The sequence below is a fragment of the Delphinus delphis genome, chromosome 11 (genome assembly GCF_949987515.2).
Source record: "Delphinus delphis chromosome 11, mDelDel1.2, whole genome shotgun sequence".
NCBI classification, from domain to species: Eukaryota; Metazoa; Chordata; class Mammalia; order Artiodactyla; family Delphinidae; genus Delphinus; species Delphinus delphis.
Genome location: NC_082693.1, coordinates 4109188 through 4124093, shown reverse-complemented (window position 1 = coordinate 4124093; position 14906 = coordinate 4109188). Strand labels below are relative to the sequence as shown.

Here is a 14906-nt window from a genome sequence, read left to right as displayed (position 1 = left end):
CGGAGGCCTGGAGGAGCAGGCGCTGGGGAACCACGGGCAGAGGGAGAGACGGAGGCTGGAGGCGGGGGCCTGGAGGAGCAGGCGCTGGGGAACCACGGGCAGAGGGAGAGACGGAGGCTGGAGGCGGGGGCCTGGAGGAGCAGGGGCTGGGGAACCACGAGGGAGAAGAAAGCCCTTCCTAGTGCTGGCGGGTGCAGTTGGAACAGTCGTCTTTAAGGTGTCTTTCTAACAACAGGAAGGGAGCCGCACAGCACGCTGGGTGTCAGACGCGGCACTGGGGGCGCTGAATAAAGCAGCCCGCCCCTCGTTACCTGCTTGGTGGGGACAGCCCTCCCAGGCAGGGAAGCGGGGGCTGCTGTGGCTGAATGCCCAGCCAGACTCCCATCTCTTCCTGCCCTCGGGTGGGCCATGGAAGCCAGAGCCCCTGTGCCTGGGCCCAGCTCGCGGCCGGGAGACCCGAGGCGGAGCAGAACCTGGGGCAGTTTGATGAGACTCAGAGAGCAAGTTCCAGCACAGGGAGGACACACCCAGTCCTGCCTGATGGGTCCTCCCTCACTGTGGCCTCAGTGTCCCCACTTGTGAGATGTAAAGAACTCCATCCCTGGTCCCTCACTCCACCCAAGAGGAAGAGGAAGATAGAGCATCTGAAGAATCACCAGCTCTTTGAAAACACAAAGGGAGCCAAAGAAATGAAGAAAAATCACAGATGTCACAGCCCGAAAGGGGCTCCCAGGTGAGCTGGTCCAAGTCTACCATCGTGCAGATGTGGAAACTCAGGCCCAGAGAGGGCAAGTAACTTGTCCAGGGTCACACAGCCAGTTAGCAACTGCTGGGGCTAGAACCCAGGGCTCTGTGACCACGCGCTGCTCTTTCCCACGCTCCCACCTGGATCCCAGGTGCAACATGAAGAGCTAACTGGTGCACGTCTTCCATGAGAAGCGGAACTCGGCGCTTCTGTTGTGGAACGGGGAGGAAACGCAGGCTTGGTGGCCGGGCCCACTAGGATCCCGCAGGCTGCTGGAGGGGCTGCCCCGCCCTGCCCACCCAGCCGCAGTAAGATGTGAGGCGCCTCCACCCACGAGGGAGGCGAGGATCCTGCCAGTCCTCCCACAGCTCTCAGCTCAGCGTGCGCTTTCCACACAGACGCCCCTCCTCCCATCAGGCAGGCTGAGAAAGGGGCAGGCAGAGGGGGGCTCCAGGCGGAGGGGAGGGGGCGGGCCTGCACCGCTCTCTTAGCTGCCATAAATGGTAACGAATCAAGCACCTTGTGCGCTCAGCTCTTCTGACTGCATCCACGTTCCTTCCCCCGGCCCCCCCGAGGGTCCCCAGGCCTCAGGGCCCAGTCAGGACTCGTGTCCTAAATGACTCAGACATCAAAGATCTCTTGCCCAGGGCCCAGGCTCATCGGCCTGACAAGCTGTCACTCGCTCTTGCCCACAGGCGGGGAGCACGGTTGGGCCTGGGAACACACATGACCACCCCCAGAGAGAACCCTGGGGCCGCCGCTCCAGCACAGAAGGCTCGGGAAGGTCCTGCCAGCAGCCTCCCTTTCCTTAGAGCCCCCTGCAAAGGGGCGTTGGAGTCTGTGGGCCAGGCCACATTCACCTGTTCTCCAAACCTGCCACCTACAGTCTCTACCGTCCGCTGGCTACCATGGAATGTGCCAGGGAGCAAGTCCTTGCCCATCACACTCTGCTTCAAGCCCTATGCATTACTAGCCTCTTCTCCGTCTTCCATACCACCTTCTTTTTTTTTTTTTTTTTGCAGTACGCGGGCCTCTCACTGTTGTGGCCTCTCCCGTTGCGGAGCACAGGCTCCGGACGCGCAGGCTCAGCAGCCATGGCTCACGGGCCCAGCCGCTCCGCGGCATGTGGGATCTTCCCGGACCGGGGCACGAACCCGCATCCCCTGCATCGGCAGGTGGACTCTCAACCACTGCACCACCAGGGAAGCCCCATACCACCTTCTTTTTCCTGCCCCCTCGTCCTCCATGCTCCCCCCATCCCCTCTCATCCAGAACCTTCTCGTGACTGTCCTCCTGCCCTGCCTTCTCCCTAGCAGTACACCTCCCAGGTTCGATCCCTGCCCGGGGAACCGCATGCCATGCAGTGGGGCCATTGTAAAAACTCTCAGGAACTTGCCCCGCCCTCTGTGCTATCACAGCATCTTCACACAGAGACAGACACACACACCGGCTGCCCCCGGCCCCACCCCTTCTGCTTCTACTCTGGACCACAGGGTCCTGCGCTCTGAGACTTCTGAAAGGGCCTCCCTGCCCGGGGGGAGGACAGCAGCTGGAGGGAGACACGCACACCCCCGCCTGACTCAAGCACGGGCCACGTGGAGCCCCTGGACAGGCACCAGGGACTGAGTGGTGTTTGGTTTTGGGGTTCCCTCAGCTCCTCTTCTCCCAGAGGAGACTCTAACCCTACTTTCCCTCTTTCACTGTTCCTTTCATAGCCGCCGCCCCGTCATCCCTCACACCAGAGCCACCCGTGGCAAAGGATGAAGGATCAAAAGTCTGCACTCGGCGGAAAACGCGTAAGACCCTCACGGAGAGCATTAGAGGCCTAATACGTGGAGTAAACCACGTCCGTGAACAGAAATGCACGTTGAGAATACACTTTATATTCATGAATGCAAACACAAAGATGGCGATTCTCCCCAAGTTGATCAAGAGATTCAATGAAAGGACAATCAAAATACCACCAGGGCTGGGGGGTGGGGTTGATGGATTGATTTTTGGTGAAACTAGACAAACTGATTCCAAAACTTACACAAAAGAACAAAGGGCCGAGAATAGCCCAAGCATTCTTGAAAAGCATGAGATGAACGGACTTGCCCTACCACTTACGGAGACTTGTTACAAAGGGGCCGTAATTCAGACAGTGTAGCACAGGGAAAGGTGCAAGGTACCCACCAGTGGGGGAGAAGGGGCCTGGCCAGCTGGGGAGGCTCAGGCAGCTGCTGTGACAAGGGGAGAGAGGAGTCAGGGCCCTGCTCACATCGCACGCAGATATACATCCCAGAGCTACGAAGCACTTAAATATGAAAAGTAAAGCCTTCAGAAATAAATACAGGGACTCGTCTTTGATCATGCATTCATTCATTCAGACCTCATGAATATGAGCGTCTATTATGTTGTGACAAAAGCACTGTCCTATTACCAGGGACATAAAGATGTCCCTGAGATGTTACGTCAAATAATACATAAAAAGTACCATCTCACAAAGAAAAGAGACTGATAAGTTTGACTACATTCATTTAAAGAAGTTGTTTATCAAAAGACCTCTGAAGAAAGTGAAAAGACAAGCTACAAACCGGAAGCTGTCAAGGGTGTTTGTGGTACACTTAGCGGACAACGGATGAGTACCCAGAACAGAGATAAAACTCCTAAAAATTAGGAAGAAAAAGCAAACAACTCTACAGGAAAATGGACGAAAACATCAAGCGGCATTCACAGAAGAGAAAAGAATGGCTGATAAACCTATGAAAAGAGGTTGACTAATAATCAGAGAAATGCAAATTGAAAACATAACACAGCATTTTACACCCACCGCATCGGAAAATGCCCCAAACTTTCCATTTTCAATTGCCATTCCACTGGGGGAAGTGTCAACTGATGTTTCCAGTCTGGAAAATAATCTGTCATTCTCCAATAAAGTGGAAATGCAAGTATTCTGAAACTCATCAATGCCAATCCTTGCTGTTTCCTAAAGCAGCTCTCCACGTGTGGCCCACGGACTGGCTCAACGCTGAGGAACTTTATAGCAATTTGACATGGCCAGAACATTCAAGTGCACGATCAACAAGCTCGGGGATGCAGTGGGGTCACCTCTGGCTGGAGCCGGGTACCGGTCATGCACAGCAGAGCCCTGTCCAGAGACTGGAAGGAAAGAGTTGCTCCTCCAGAGACACGTTCAGAAGCGAGGCCCTAGAGACGCTCTGGCATATGTGCACCAGGAGGCTTATTCAAGAACGTCTCCAGAAGCATGTTTGCAAAGAAGGAAATAACCCAAATGTCATCACCAGAAGAATACACTGCTGCACACACACATAACGGAATCCCATGGAGCAGCAAAAATAAACGCACTATCATCACACATATCAACACGGATGAATCAATAAACGTAACGCTGAATTTTAAAGATTCAGAAGGCTTCCAACTACCAAAAGCTTAAAAACAAGCCAAGCCAAGCGATGTGGAGTTTAAGGATGCACACACACCGTAAAGAAATACACTGAACACGAAACGTAAGGAGAATGGTTCTCTCCAGGCAGGATGCGGGGGCGGGACCAGGGAGGACCACACAGAGGCTTCGCAGGTGCAGATGACGTTTCACTCCTTAAACTACATGGTGGGCACATGTTCGTTATATACATCTTTATATGAATTTAAATATGATATATTCTGCTATTTGAAAAAAGTTTTAAGCGACCATTTTTCTGGTTAGTAAAGTGACCTGGAGGCCCTAGTTGCCTGTCTTTTGTCAGCTCAGGTCACAGCCAAGCTGCCCAGCAGAGCCCAACCCGGAGTGTGCGCCGTGACCTGCCCTTGGAGCACCCAGGGCAGAGGACCATGGGACCCTGCCATGTGACCACAGGCCCAGCCGGCCCGATTCATGGCACCAGGAACAAAGGGAGGCAGGGGAGGGCGTGGCCCAACCGAGAAGAGTGCAGTGTGGCAGGGCAGCTGCAGGCCCCAGCGTCCGAGACCCCGGCCCTCCCTCACTGCCTTCCACCCCATCCTCCGTTCCCACAGAGCCGCCTCCCCATTTCTACCACGTGTCCCTGAGACCAGAGGACGTGGTACTCACCCCAGCCTAACAAGACATCTGGAGCTCCGTCCTGGCTCCAAAGCCCCGCCCAGCACTGTCACGCCAGCCCTGGGCACCTGACTCACTGTGGGGGGCTCCCTGGGGGTCCATGCGGTCACTGCAGGAGGGCGGTGACAACACCTGCAACCACTGGTCACTGAGTCCGGCGTGCCAGCATCCCGCTAAGAAGCGGACCTGTGTCATGCACACACCGCCTCACCTGGGCCCCTGGCATCAGCCCTGCAGGATAGGTGATACTGTCACACGTGAGGAAGCCCAGGCACCAGGAGGGGTAGGAACGCTTCACAACGCAGGCCTCATTCCTGCGCGCTCCGAGTCAGTAGGTCGTAGGTCAAGGGGCACGGTGATCTCTGCCCGTGTACACAGCTGCCTGGGTGATTCGAACCTACACACTAGGGAAGAGCCCCGGAACGGATGGGAAGCTCCCTGAAGGCAGTCACCCCCGCACCAGCCACCTAACCCGGCCTCCTGCGTGGTACTGAGCTGCCCACACTCGGAAGAGGAGTTGAAACCCTGTGGCCTTCCCTTCCAGGGCCTTCCTACAGCCTCTCAGGAGGCCTGCCAGGGCCCGAGGGAGGAGACGGCAGAACCCATCCAAATGGAAGCACGGACCGACCACGTTAAAAGAGATTTCAGGCCCCCTGAGGTCCTGGGGCTGGGGGAGGAAGAGCGAGGGGTGGGGGGTGAGAGCCCCTTCTCCACCCCAAGCTGCTCACCCCTCCACGTGCCACTTGTAATGTCCCTGCCCCAATGCCCCCCTCCCCCCCCTCCCCGACTCCTGCCGGCAGACTAGCTTTCACACGTGAGCAGCGACAAAGCTGGCTCAGAAGACTTAACTCTGCCCGATGGGTTTGCCTCAGCCTCAGAGCTTGCTAACTGGAACCACGGAAGCAGGTACATGGCAGCCGAAGGGGAGCGGCCGGGCGTCTCCGTAAGCTGCATCAGCGACAGCGACAGCTTGCAGCCCGAGCGGCACCGCAAGACCCGTCTCGGGGGTCACCGCCCGAAAAGCAAAGCATCCCGTTGTGCAGAGCCCCGGTGACAAACCTAGCGGCAGCCCCAGCACCTCGTCCTCGGAACCCAGGCCGAACTCACCAGGAAGCCGCCCTCGGCTGGCACCACCAGGCTCACACCGCCCTTTGTTCCCTATGTTCGGCTCACTGCACACATGCCGGAGGCTCAGTCTGGATCACCCTTCTCCCCGGCCCGGAACCCCATCCGCATCTATCCAGCAAACTCCTATCCATCCTTCCAAGTCCAGCTGTCACTGTCATCTCTGTATCTCGTCTCTATTAAGCAGTATTAATTACTCTACTTAGAAGCTCGACTGAGCACTTACTGCCCAGAAGTGTCATTATCTGTTTATGCACCTGACTGCTCCCAGGGACCTGGCTAACAGCAGGTGCTCGATAAATGCACCTAGCGCACACTAGCCACAGAGCGCCCACTCAGCCCTTTCCGTAAGAAGAAACAGAAAAGACACAACTCACGAATTCTTTTTTCCAAACTCAGATGCTCCTAAAAGAAACAGGCTGTTTTTCCTCCCCTTTATTTCTGATGGACGCAAACATTTTAGAGGGAGCGAGACAGCCATCACACGGCGTGGGGGAAGGGAAGGACAGGTCAAGTCAGGGCCCCAGGACGGACGCTGAGTCCAGGCCTGCCGCTGCCCCGGCCCAGGGTGCTGCGGAGGGGGAGGGGGGCTCCGTGTTCTGGTGCCTGGGGGAGGACGGGCCAGGTGACCTCCCCATCCACGACTTCCTGGCCCGGGAAAGCTGATCTGCCCTGTGCGAGCCCAGTCAGCCGGTCCTCAGCGCTGCAGGCTTCTGCGCACGCAGCGGGCATTCAGGAAATACTTGTGGCATGAGTGAAGCGGCTCGATTGGGACCCTGCAGCCCAGTGAGGCCCACAGCCCGCCGCCAAGTTCGGCCAAGGGCAGCCAGGCACACGGAGGCAGGGGAGGGCGAGGCCCCATCCTCCGCGGAGGCCGGGGGAGGAGGCCTGTGGCTTTTTCTGTGCTCCTCAGGACAGCGGGAGGGGGGGGGGCAGGCCTGCAGCCCCTTCCCCACAGGGGTGACAGCACTCCCCCCCGTTTCAGCGGAACTCTCTCTTCCCTGCCCTCCTCCTCCCCACCCCCTCTTGACTGACACCAATGCTGGCTCTGACATGATTTAAAAATAGATATCAAGACACGGAAGTTTAATTTTTAATGCTTTGGAAAGGAAGCGAACACAGAGCCGGCATTCCCTCACGGCCACATTCCCGGGTCTCGGGGCATCAGCCCCCCTCCCCGAGCAGAGCCAGGCCTGACCCACCCCAAGGATCAGGCCCCACGTGTAGCCGCCCTCTGGGAGCCGGCCGGAGCCTTTGGGAAGCCTCTACGTACGTGCCTCTTGCTGCCCAGCTTGGCCTGTATCTCCTGTTGGGACTCTGTTCTGACCCCTCAGCCCACTCACGACTTCCGTTCCCAGACAGAAGGCAGCCCGCAGACTCAGGACACCCCAGGCCGCCCAGCCCAGATTGTACCAGACCCTATCCTGGGCTTCACGGACACAGGGTGGCTACGGCATCCACTGGCGGCCAAGCCAGTACCAAACGCATGCCTCCAAGGTGACTGGAGAGCCGTGACCACGCTGCCCGCACCCAGAGGCAGAGTGAGCGGCCCGAGAGGGGCCAGGCCGCGAATGCCTGCCCCCACGTAGGGGAAGTTAATCAGGGTGCCCGCCCGACACCCGGCGCACGCAGCCCTGCGCCAGCCCTTCTCCTGCCCCAGCAGGCACCCTGAACGCTGCCTCCTTGGCTAATTGGCCTTTCTTAAGAGACCAATCCACAAGGAATAGACTTCCAGGTGAGGCCAGAATGTCGCTGCTCTGCCAGCCATGATTTAAAGTGATGGGACAGCTCTGCTGGTGAACATGCAAAGTGACCATTATTCTGAGTGGCAATTACACTAGCCACGCCAGCCCTACTCCCACCACTGCCCCCATCAGATAGGAGCCAAATTTGGGTTGGGAGGAGGTGGGATGGGATCACGATTTGCCGTCCCGAGAAAGGGACAAAGGCCCCCAGCACTCAGAGCTCGCCCCGATACTCAGAGTTGAAAGCTCTGAGCCTTCTGTGCCCTCCTTGAGGGGCTTAGCTTCGCTTAATCTCTGCCTGGAGTATTCCACCAGATGGTCCCGGGAGGACTGAGAGATGGGGCTGAGACGAGGAGAGATAGCTGGGGCGGCTGGATTGCTGGGGGACAGGCCCCTCAGCATAGGGAAACTTCTGTGCCAGCTCATTTCGCACCCACCTGGAAAGCCAGCATTCTCTTTGAGGATCCGGGTGGGGCGTGCATGGGCACAGAGGAGGTGGGGCTCATTCAGGCAGGCTGACCTCTACCCCACCGTCTATGTCAGGCCCTCAGAAACGCTGCCCTGGGCGCCAACCTGGCTAGCACCAGCTGGCTCTAGGCAGCAGTGCCAGGGGCAGACCTGGACGCCATCCCCTCCCCCCCACAGTTAGGCGCCCAGCAGCCTGCAAGGCACCTGCCCTTTCCTCGGAAGGGGGTGGGGGGTAGGCCAGCGCACAGCTCCGCCTCCATCCTGCCCCCGGTGATGTCACCCGGGCCCCCGCCAACACCAGTACCCTAGAAGCTCCACCCAGTGGCGAGGAGCCAGGCCCGCTCAGGCCTGCGAGGGGCTGCAGTGTGAGACAGCTGCACCTCTCCTGGCAGCGGGACTCCTCCCAGCGGGCTCCCGGGAGGCAGGCGGTGTGGCCGCAGCGGTGGGTTTGGAGAACGACCAGGTAGGCTTCAGGATCCATGGGGAGATCTCAACCTATTGATTACAGGCCGCAGGTTCAACTCTAATGCCTCAGGAAAGCCTCCTTTTGGGCTCTGAGCCATGACACTAGAAAGTCATGGCTACATAATTCCTAACAATTGCTCTGGGTCCCAGAGGGCTTGGCGCTGACCCTCCTCGCACCCACCCTCTCACTCACGTCTGTCCTTGCCTCCCTGATGCCCTGGGAAGCAGCAGGGGTCTCCAGAGGTCCTGCCTCACCAACACCACCACCCGCCTTCGCTCCTTCTCTTCCGAGTTGGCTCTTCCCTCCACTGCTCCTTCTATTTCAGGCCCAAGCACCTCCCGCAGGAAGCCTTTGCTGGACTGGGGTACAGGGACGCGCAAGCCCAAGTCCTGGCTACACCTGCTCGTCTACCTGCCAAGAAACGCAGCGGCCAACACTCTCACACACACAAGCATCCGTCTCTCTTCTGCTGAATTTTCCAGCTCTCCTAAGGTCTAGGCCTCATTTCATCATCCCATACGCTACAAGCATGAAAGAACTGGGTCTCTGAGACTCAGAATTTTTCCCAGCTCATAGCATGTTGTGGGAATTCTGAAAATATTACGTAGCCAGCAAAGTCAGAGGCTAGAAGAAATCGAGTCCTTGCCGGGTAGGAGAGAGGGGGTAGGTACTTTCTTATTAGGAAGAGTAAGTTCTCTCACTATAACCAAAAAGGAAGGCCATTCCACTGACCGGTTCATTAACCACCGGAAGAGAGAAAGTCACTCGTCACCCACAGCTAAGGCGCCAGGACAGCCTTCATCGCTGGCAAGTTTGAGAACTAACTTCTCTTTCCTGTCAGGTGGGATTGGGAATCCCTACCACATGTGTGGGTTTACTGCGCTGACCCTCCCTTCATTCACTCACAAACACACAACCAGTGCCTTCCATGTGCAGGGCACAGACCACAGCACTAGCTAGCGCGTGGGGAGGTCCCCAAACGCCCGGAGAAAAAAAGAGGCGGCACACGCAGTTATACCTACTCTGGCCAGCAGGTGGCGGGGTGGGGGCGGGGAGGAGCGCGTCTGAGTGGGAGGTACTGGCCAGGGCACCGAGCATCCCAGGAGGGTCTGTCTAGTAAGAGTGGGGCGAGGCAGAAAAGCAGAAAGGTAGGCGGAGACTGTGAACAAGGACAGAGAGGGAAGCCGTGCACAATGAATGGGCAGCATTCATGGAAATCCGCAGGCCCCAGACAAACACACACCAGTGCTTGGCTGACACGGATGCTGGCAAACGAGCCAGAGGGCCAGGAGGACTTGCCCAGAGGCAGCCACAAGATCGTTCCTGACATTCCAGCGGATCTGCCCCAATTTCCACAAAATCCTCACCACAGGACAGGTAACATCTTACCAGCAGTGGCCCAGACCCAGACCTGGGGAAATCCTACTCAAAAGATCTCAGACCAGGCTCCTCGGAAGAAAAGGGAAGGGGGCTCCCTCCCCAGAGAGAAGGTAAGGAGGCAGGACGTCCCTAACTAAGGAGGCGAGGCTGTGAGGGGGACCATCACGACCGCCCCCCACATTGGACTGGAAAGGAAACCCAGTCCTTAGGGATAAAGTGATTTGCCCAAGGTCACACAAAGAGCTGATGCGGAGCCAAGGCCAGAGCCCCGTCTCCCTCCAGCCCAGGCCTGAGCTCTCCCCTTCCCCGGGAAAAGTCACCCACCCATACACACCCACGAACGCTTCTCAGTTAAAGTGGGTCAGTTCACACAAGCACGGAACACCAAAGCACGCCACACGCAGCCCCCCGCACTGGGTGACTCTCCTGCCCCATGCTCCTCCTGGACCATGGGCAGTGGACAGCCTCCACAAGGGAGGAGGACAGCCCTGGGGCAGGGCCAAACATCTGTGCTGACTGCGTCTGGGCTCCAGAGAAGAAAGGCAGAGGCAGAAGTTGGGATGACGGAAGAGTTAGACACGCATTTAAGAAGTTTTCAAATTCGCCTAGTATTTCTCGTGCACAGGGGCACACAGGGGCAGAATAACAGGGGACTGAGCACAGTTCCGAGCTGCCCCACCCACTGGCACCTTCTCTAGAACCTCCTCTCTCACCAAGGATGGGGCACTCCCTTTGTCCCTTCCAGGCTCTGGGTCCCATGGCGGGACCACATGGCCGGCCCGCTCCCTGCCCAGTCCACTGCAATCCCTCAAAAGCAGCTGCGGCCACCCGATGGCAGCATCCCTCCCACACCCCCCTCTCCACACAAGCCCTAACTCGGGGGCAGAGCTGCAGGCCAGCGAGCGGGCCCCTCGGCCTGGGATAGGGGCTCCTTCTCCTTTTCCTGGGATTCACTGAAAGGATCAGGAGGGCGTGACCTCTACCACTCCCCCCATCTCACGCCCATAAAGTGCCGCAGACTGTGTTCGTGCATGTTCAGGAGGAATACAAGAAAAAACTCGGAAAACCGTCCGCACTTCTGCTTGAATTCAACTCAAGGTCACAGCTGCTAAAAATTCCGACACCACACCTATTTCTACACATTTCCCAGTTGGGGGCACGGGTTTCTTACAGGGGGAGAAGGTGGCGGCAAACTTCAGCAGCCTCCCAGGAGTAGAACAAGTCTCTCCTGGAAGACAGGCAAGTTGCAGCCTCCACTCAGCCACCGAGGAGAGAGAAGGGAAGAGAAAGATGAATGAAAGTGGGGGCGGGGGGGCGGGGGCCGGGGGAACGGTTTTTTAAAACCCACTTACCGCTGTGCAGAGAGCAGAGCAATGCAGCTCTGAAGGGGAAGAGGATATCGTGCTTAAGCAAAGAAGAGAGGAGACCAAGGAGAGATACTGGGAAGGACTTACCCAGAATATCAGATTGAAGAGGAACATCGTGTACTTCAAGCAGCAGAGGCAGCCTCTGGCCATGTTGCACTTCTTAAATTCTAGGAGGAGAACAAAGGACAGGTCCAGGTAAAACACCACGTACTTGCTGCCTTTGGGCGCATTGTACTTGTCGGTCTTCACGCCAGCCTCGGCGCGGCTCTGGCCGCGGGAGCCCGCGGTGCCGTAGAAGGCGCCGGCCGTGAAGCCGCGGCCGAACGGGCGGCCCGAGGTGGACGGCTTGGCAAAGTCCGAGTCCTTGCTGTCCAAAGATGGACTCCGGTGGATCGAAGAATCCTCGCTACTCGACTTCTCCATGCTCGCGTCGCTCCCGGGGGGCGCGGGGGGCGGGGGGCATCGCTCCCGGAGTGGCACGGAGGGAGCGCCCGAGTCGGGTGCGGGCTGCGGGCGGGTCGGAGGAGCCTCGCACGCCGTCGCTCAGTCCCGGGGCGCACTGCCGGCCGGACCCCGCGCTGGGGGTGCCGGCGCCCCGCTTCTCGCCGGCCGGCCCGGGAGGGCTCTGCGGCGCGGCGCGGCGCGGCGCGGCTCCACGCGCGCTCCCCGGGAACCGGCTGGCCTGCGTAACTTAGAGTCTTTGGGGAGGCAGCGATTTGCTTGCTCGCTCCCGAGCGTCGGCTCGCCTCCTGGGCGCACCGCAGCTCCACGCGAGGCACCCGGGCGCCCGGCTCCGGGCTCCCCGGCACCCCTCTCCCCGTCCCAGCCCGGCCCGGCCCGGCCACTTGGCGGGCGCCCGCCTCCTCTCGCCCCGCGACTTTGCGGAGCTGCCCCCGGCCCTGGGCTGCCCGGCCGCGCGGCGGGCAGTGCCGAGGGATCCGCCGCAGCTTCAACCGCTGGGCTACCCCTGCGAAATCCCGGCCCGACTCCCGACTCCGAAATCTCCGGAGCCCCCTCCCCGGCCCTCGGCCCCGCCCCCTGGTTTGCATTCGGCCAATGAACGCGAGGACTGCGGGGGGCAGCCTCCCTCCCGGATGACACCACAGCTTTAATGGGATTAGCGTTCTGCCTGGTGCCTACACCAGTGCGCCGCGAGCCTCGCTAAATGTCAAGGGCTCCGGAGCCGGGGTGAACCAGAACCTTCATCGCAAGGTGCTGGCCTCTTTCCGGGGAGAGAAGGGGGCGGGAGGGGAGGGGAATGGCTGGAGGTACCACGACCCACGGAAACCTCCCCAGAGGAAAGTGCTGGGGAAGACTGGAGGGGAAAGAAGCGCGGCCGCTGTCCAGCTGGCCGCCGCCCCCTGTGCCCACGGGGCCTGTCCGACCTGGGCACAAGGTCTGCCGGCTACACACACACAGGCGCGCGTGTCTGCACACGTGGGTCAGGCTAGGGCACACGGGGAGCTGGGACCGCAGGGGAGGCGCGAGGTGTGGGAAAGGCCCTCGCGACCCGCGCCGCCTGCCCCGCCCCCTCCGCGCACGCGCGCACGCGGCTCCGGAGGCTCCTGCAGCTGCGCAAGCCCCCCCCCAACTCCTGACCTGCGTTCCGGTCGGGACCCCCCCCCACCCGGCTGAGAAGAGTAGGTGGCCCAGGTAAGGTCCTGCCTTGCCCCCGCGAATCCTGCCTTGCCAAGGGTGGTGTCGGAGCGCGCTGGGATACCGGCGCTCCGGCAGGGCTGGTCAGGGCACAGCACCAAGAATGCTCTCGCTAGGAGCCTGGGGGCATCCAGAAGGAGCCCTTCATCCTACCATGAAACACCACCTGCGTCCCGGGCTTGTGCAGAGGTCTGCGCTGCCCAGTTGGCAAATAAAGAAGACCAGAAGACAGGTGGGGGGCGGCACCTCTGCCACCAGCAAGAGGGTGCTGAGAGCCCCAGAGCAGCGCCACGTCTCCCCTGGCCCTGCATCCCACACCTAACAGCGCGCTCGGCCGCCGGGAGGCGCTGGGCAGGGCGGCTGGATGGTGTGAGTGTGAAAATGTCCTCCCGGGATCCCATCAGACGTTTACTCCACACCTGCTCTGTGCTGAGCGCACCAGGTACCTGGGGAAACAGGTATGAGGTGTGCTGCTCCCTGCCCTTCAGATTCAGATACACAAGATCTAGCCAGGAAGACAGAAGGACATTAATCACCAAGGCCATGGGCAGGAACAGAGCTACCACATCCGCTCTGGCCGAGGGGGACACTCATTCCGACCAGACCCTTGTCACAGATCTTCTGCGGGGCCTTAAGCTGCTGAGTCTGCACCTCGGGGCCGGAGGCAGGCCTGCATTCCAGGGGTGCGGGCGCTCTTTCTGAGGGCAGCCCAGCTTCTTTAAAAGGACCAACAGCGGCGCTACTATTCTGAGCCCCTCCCCCACTCAGATGGCAGCCCAGCAACGAAAGCCAGTGTGTGTCACAGACAGGGCACCTTGCTGTCTCCTGGTTGGGCACAGCGGTCCCGTGGGTGCTGTGCACACATGAGGGGCAGATGTCCGGCTGGCTCCTGGCAGATCCCACGGCCACCCGACTGGAATGCCTCTTGTCCTCTTCAGCCTGGACCGGCTCCTGAGGGCTCGCGGCTGCCACATCCCTTCTCTGATGCGGGAGAGATCATACCAGCTGGACTGAGAGTCAGGAGACCTGTTTTTCACTCTGAGCTCGATCTGAGGTCTGTGATCAGGGCTAGGTGGTCCGCCTTTGTGAGGTGCTATCTCCTCCTCTTTAAAGTGGGGTTCACAGAGCCCAGCCCCAGAGGAGTCGGCCTGTGTGAGAACCGTCTGAGGCCCCTAAGGGCTGAGCCAGTCCCAGGGGCTGTCACTACTAGTCTCCGACGTGGACTTGGAGTCAGCCAGCACCTCCCAGGCTGGCCCCCACTCCCCACCCCGCCTTCTCCTTTCTTTTCATCTCTCTCTTCTCGCCAGCTCACACCTTGTTCCGTGAGAACAGCCTCCCCACTGTCCTCGATCGTTCCACCCTCATTTCTGACTATACGTGGATTTGTGCCAATAGCTATTTCCTCAGCAGCTGAAGCCCTGGGGGGCCGGGGGTGCAGGACAACAGGCAGGTAGGAGAGGAAGAGGGGCCGCCCAGTGTAAGCGCTCTGCTCTGCTCCCTCCTGGCCATGCTCATCAAAAGGGCACTGAGGTCCCACTCCCGTGAGGGCTCGCTCCCAGCTTAGTCAGTGAGCAGAAGCATAAGGGCAACTCCTATTTGCAAGTCCCCAGTGTATCCCAGGCACCAAGCATCACCCGCAGTAACTCACAGAATCCTCAGGGCAGCCCCACAAGATAGGTATGGTTCTTATTCCCATTTTACAGATAAGGAAACTGTGATTTCAAAGCCCATGTTCTTTACTCTCTTGGGCTCTAAACCTAGTTCCTGCCCTTGGGAATCTGCCAGTCTAACAGAGAGAATCTAAAAGCACAACAGGGAGCCTGATGAGGTCATTAGCAGAAGGAGCTGAGTAAGGGGCAAAGGGGAGAGGGGT

General features: G+C 59.2%; 1 protein-coding gene across 7 annotated transcripts in view; it reads right to left on the bottom strand.

Moving 5' to 3' along the window:
- The window catches only part of TSPAN9 (tetraspanin 9), a 182263-nt gene that overhangs the window by 65974 nt on the left and 101383 nt on the right, over positions 1-14906 (bottom strand). For 6 of the 7 annotated variants that reach the window (XM_060024126.1, XM_060024127.1, XM_060024130.1 and 3 more), the window contains one exon: positions 11465-11544. In XM_060024126.1, the coding sequence (XP_059880109.1) occupies positions 11465-11527 (63 nt within the window). In that variant the 5' untranslated portion in view covers positions 11528-11544. Of the gene's footprint in view, positions 1-11464; positions 12142-14906 lie in introns of those variants that run through there. The other variant, XM_060024125.1, reaches the window with a different exon arrangement.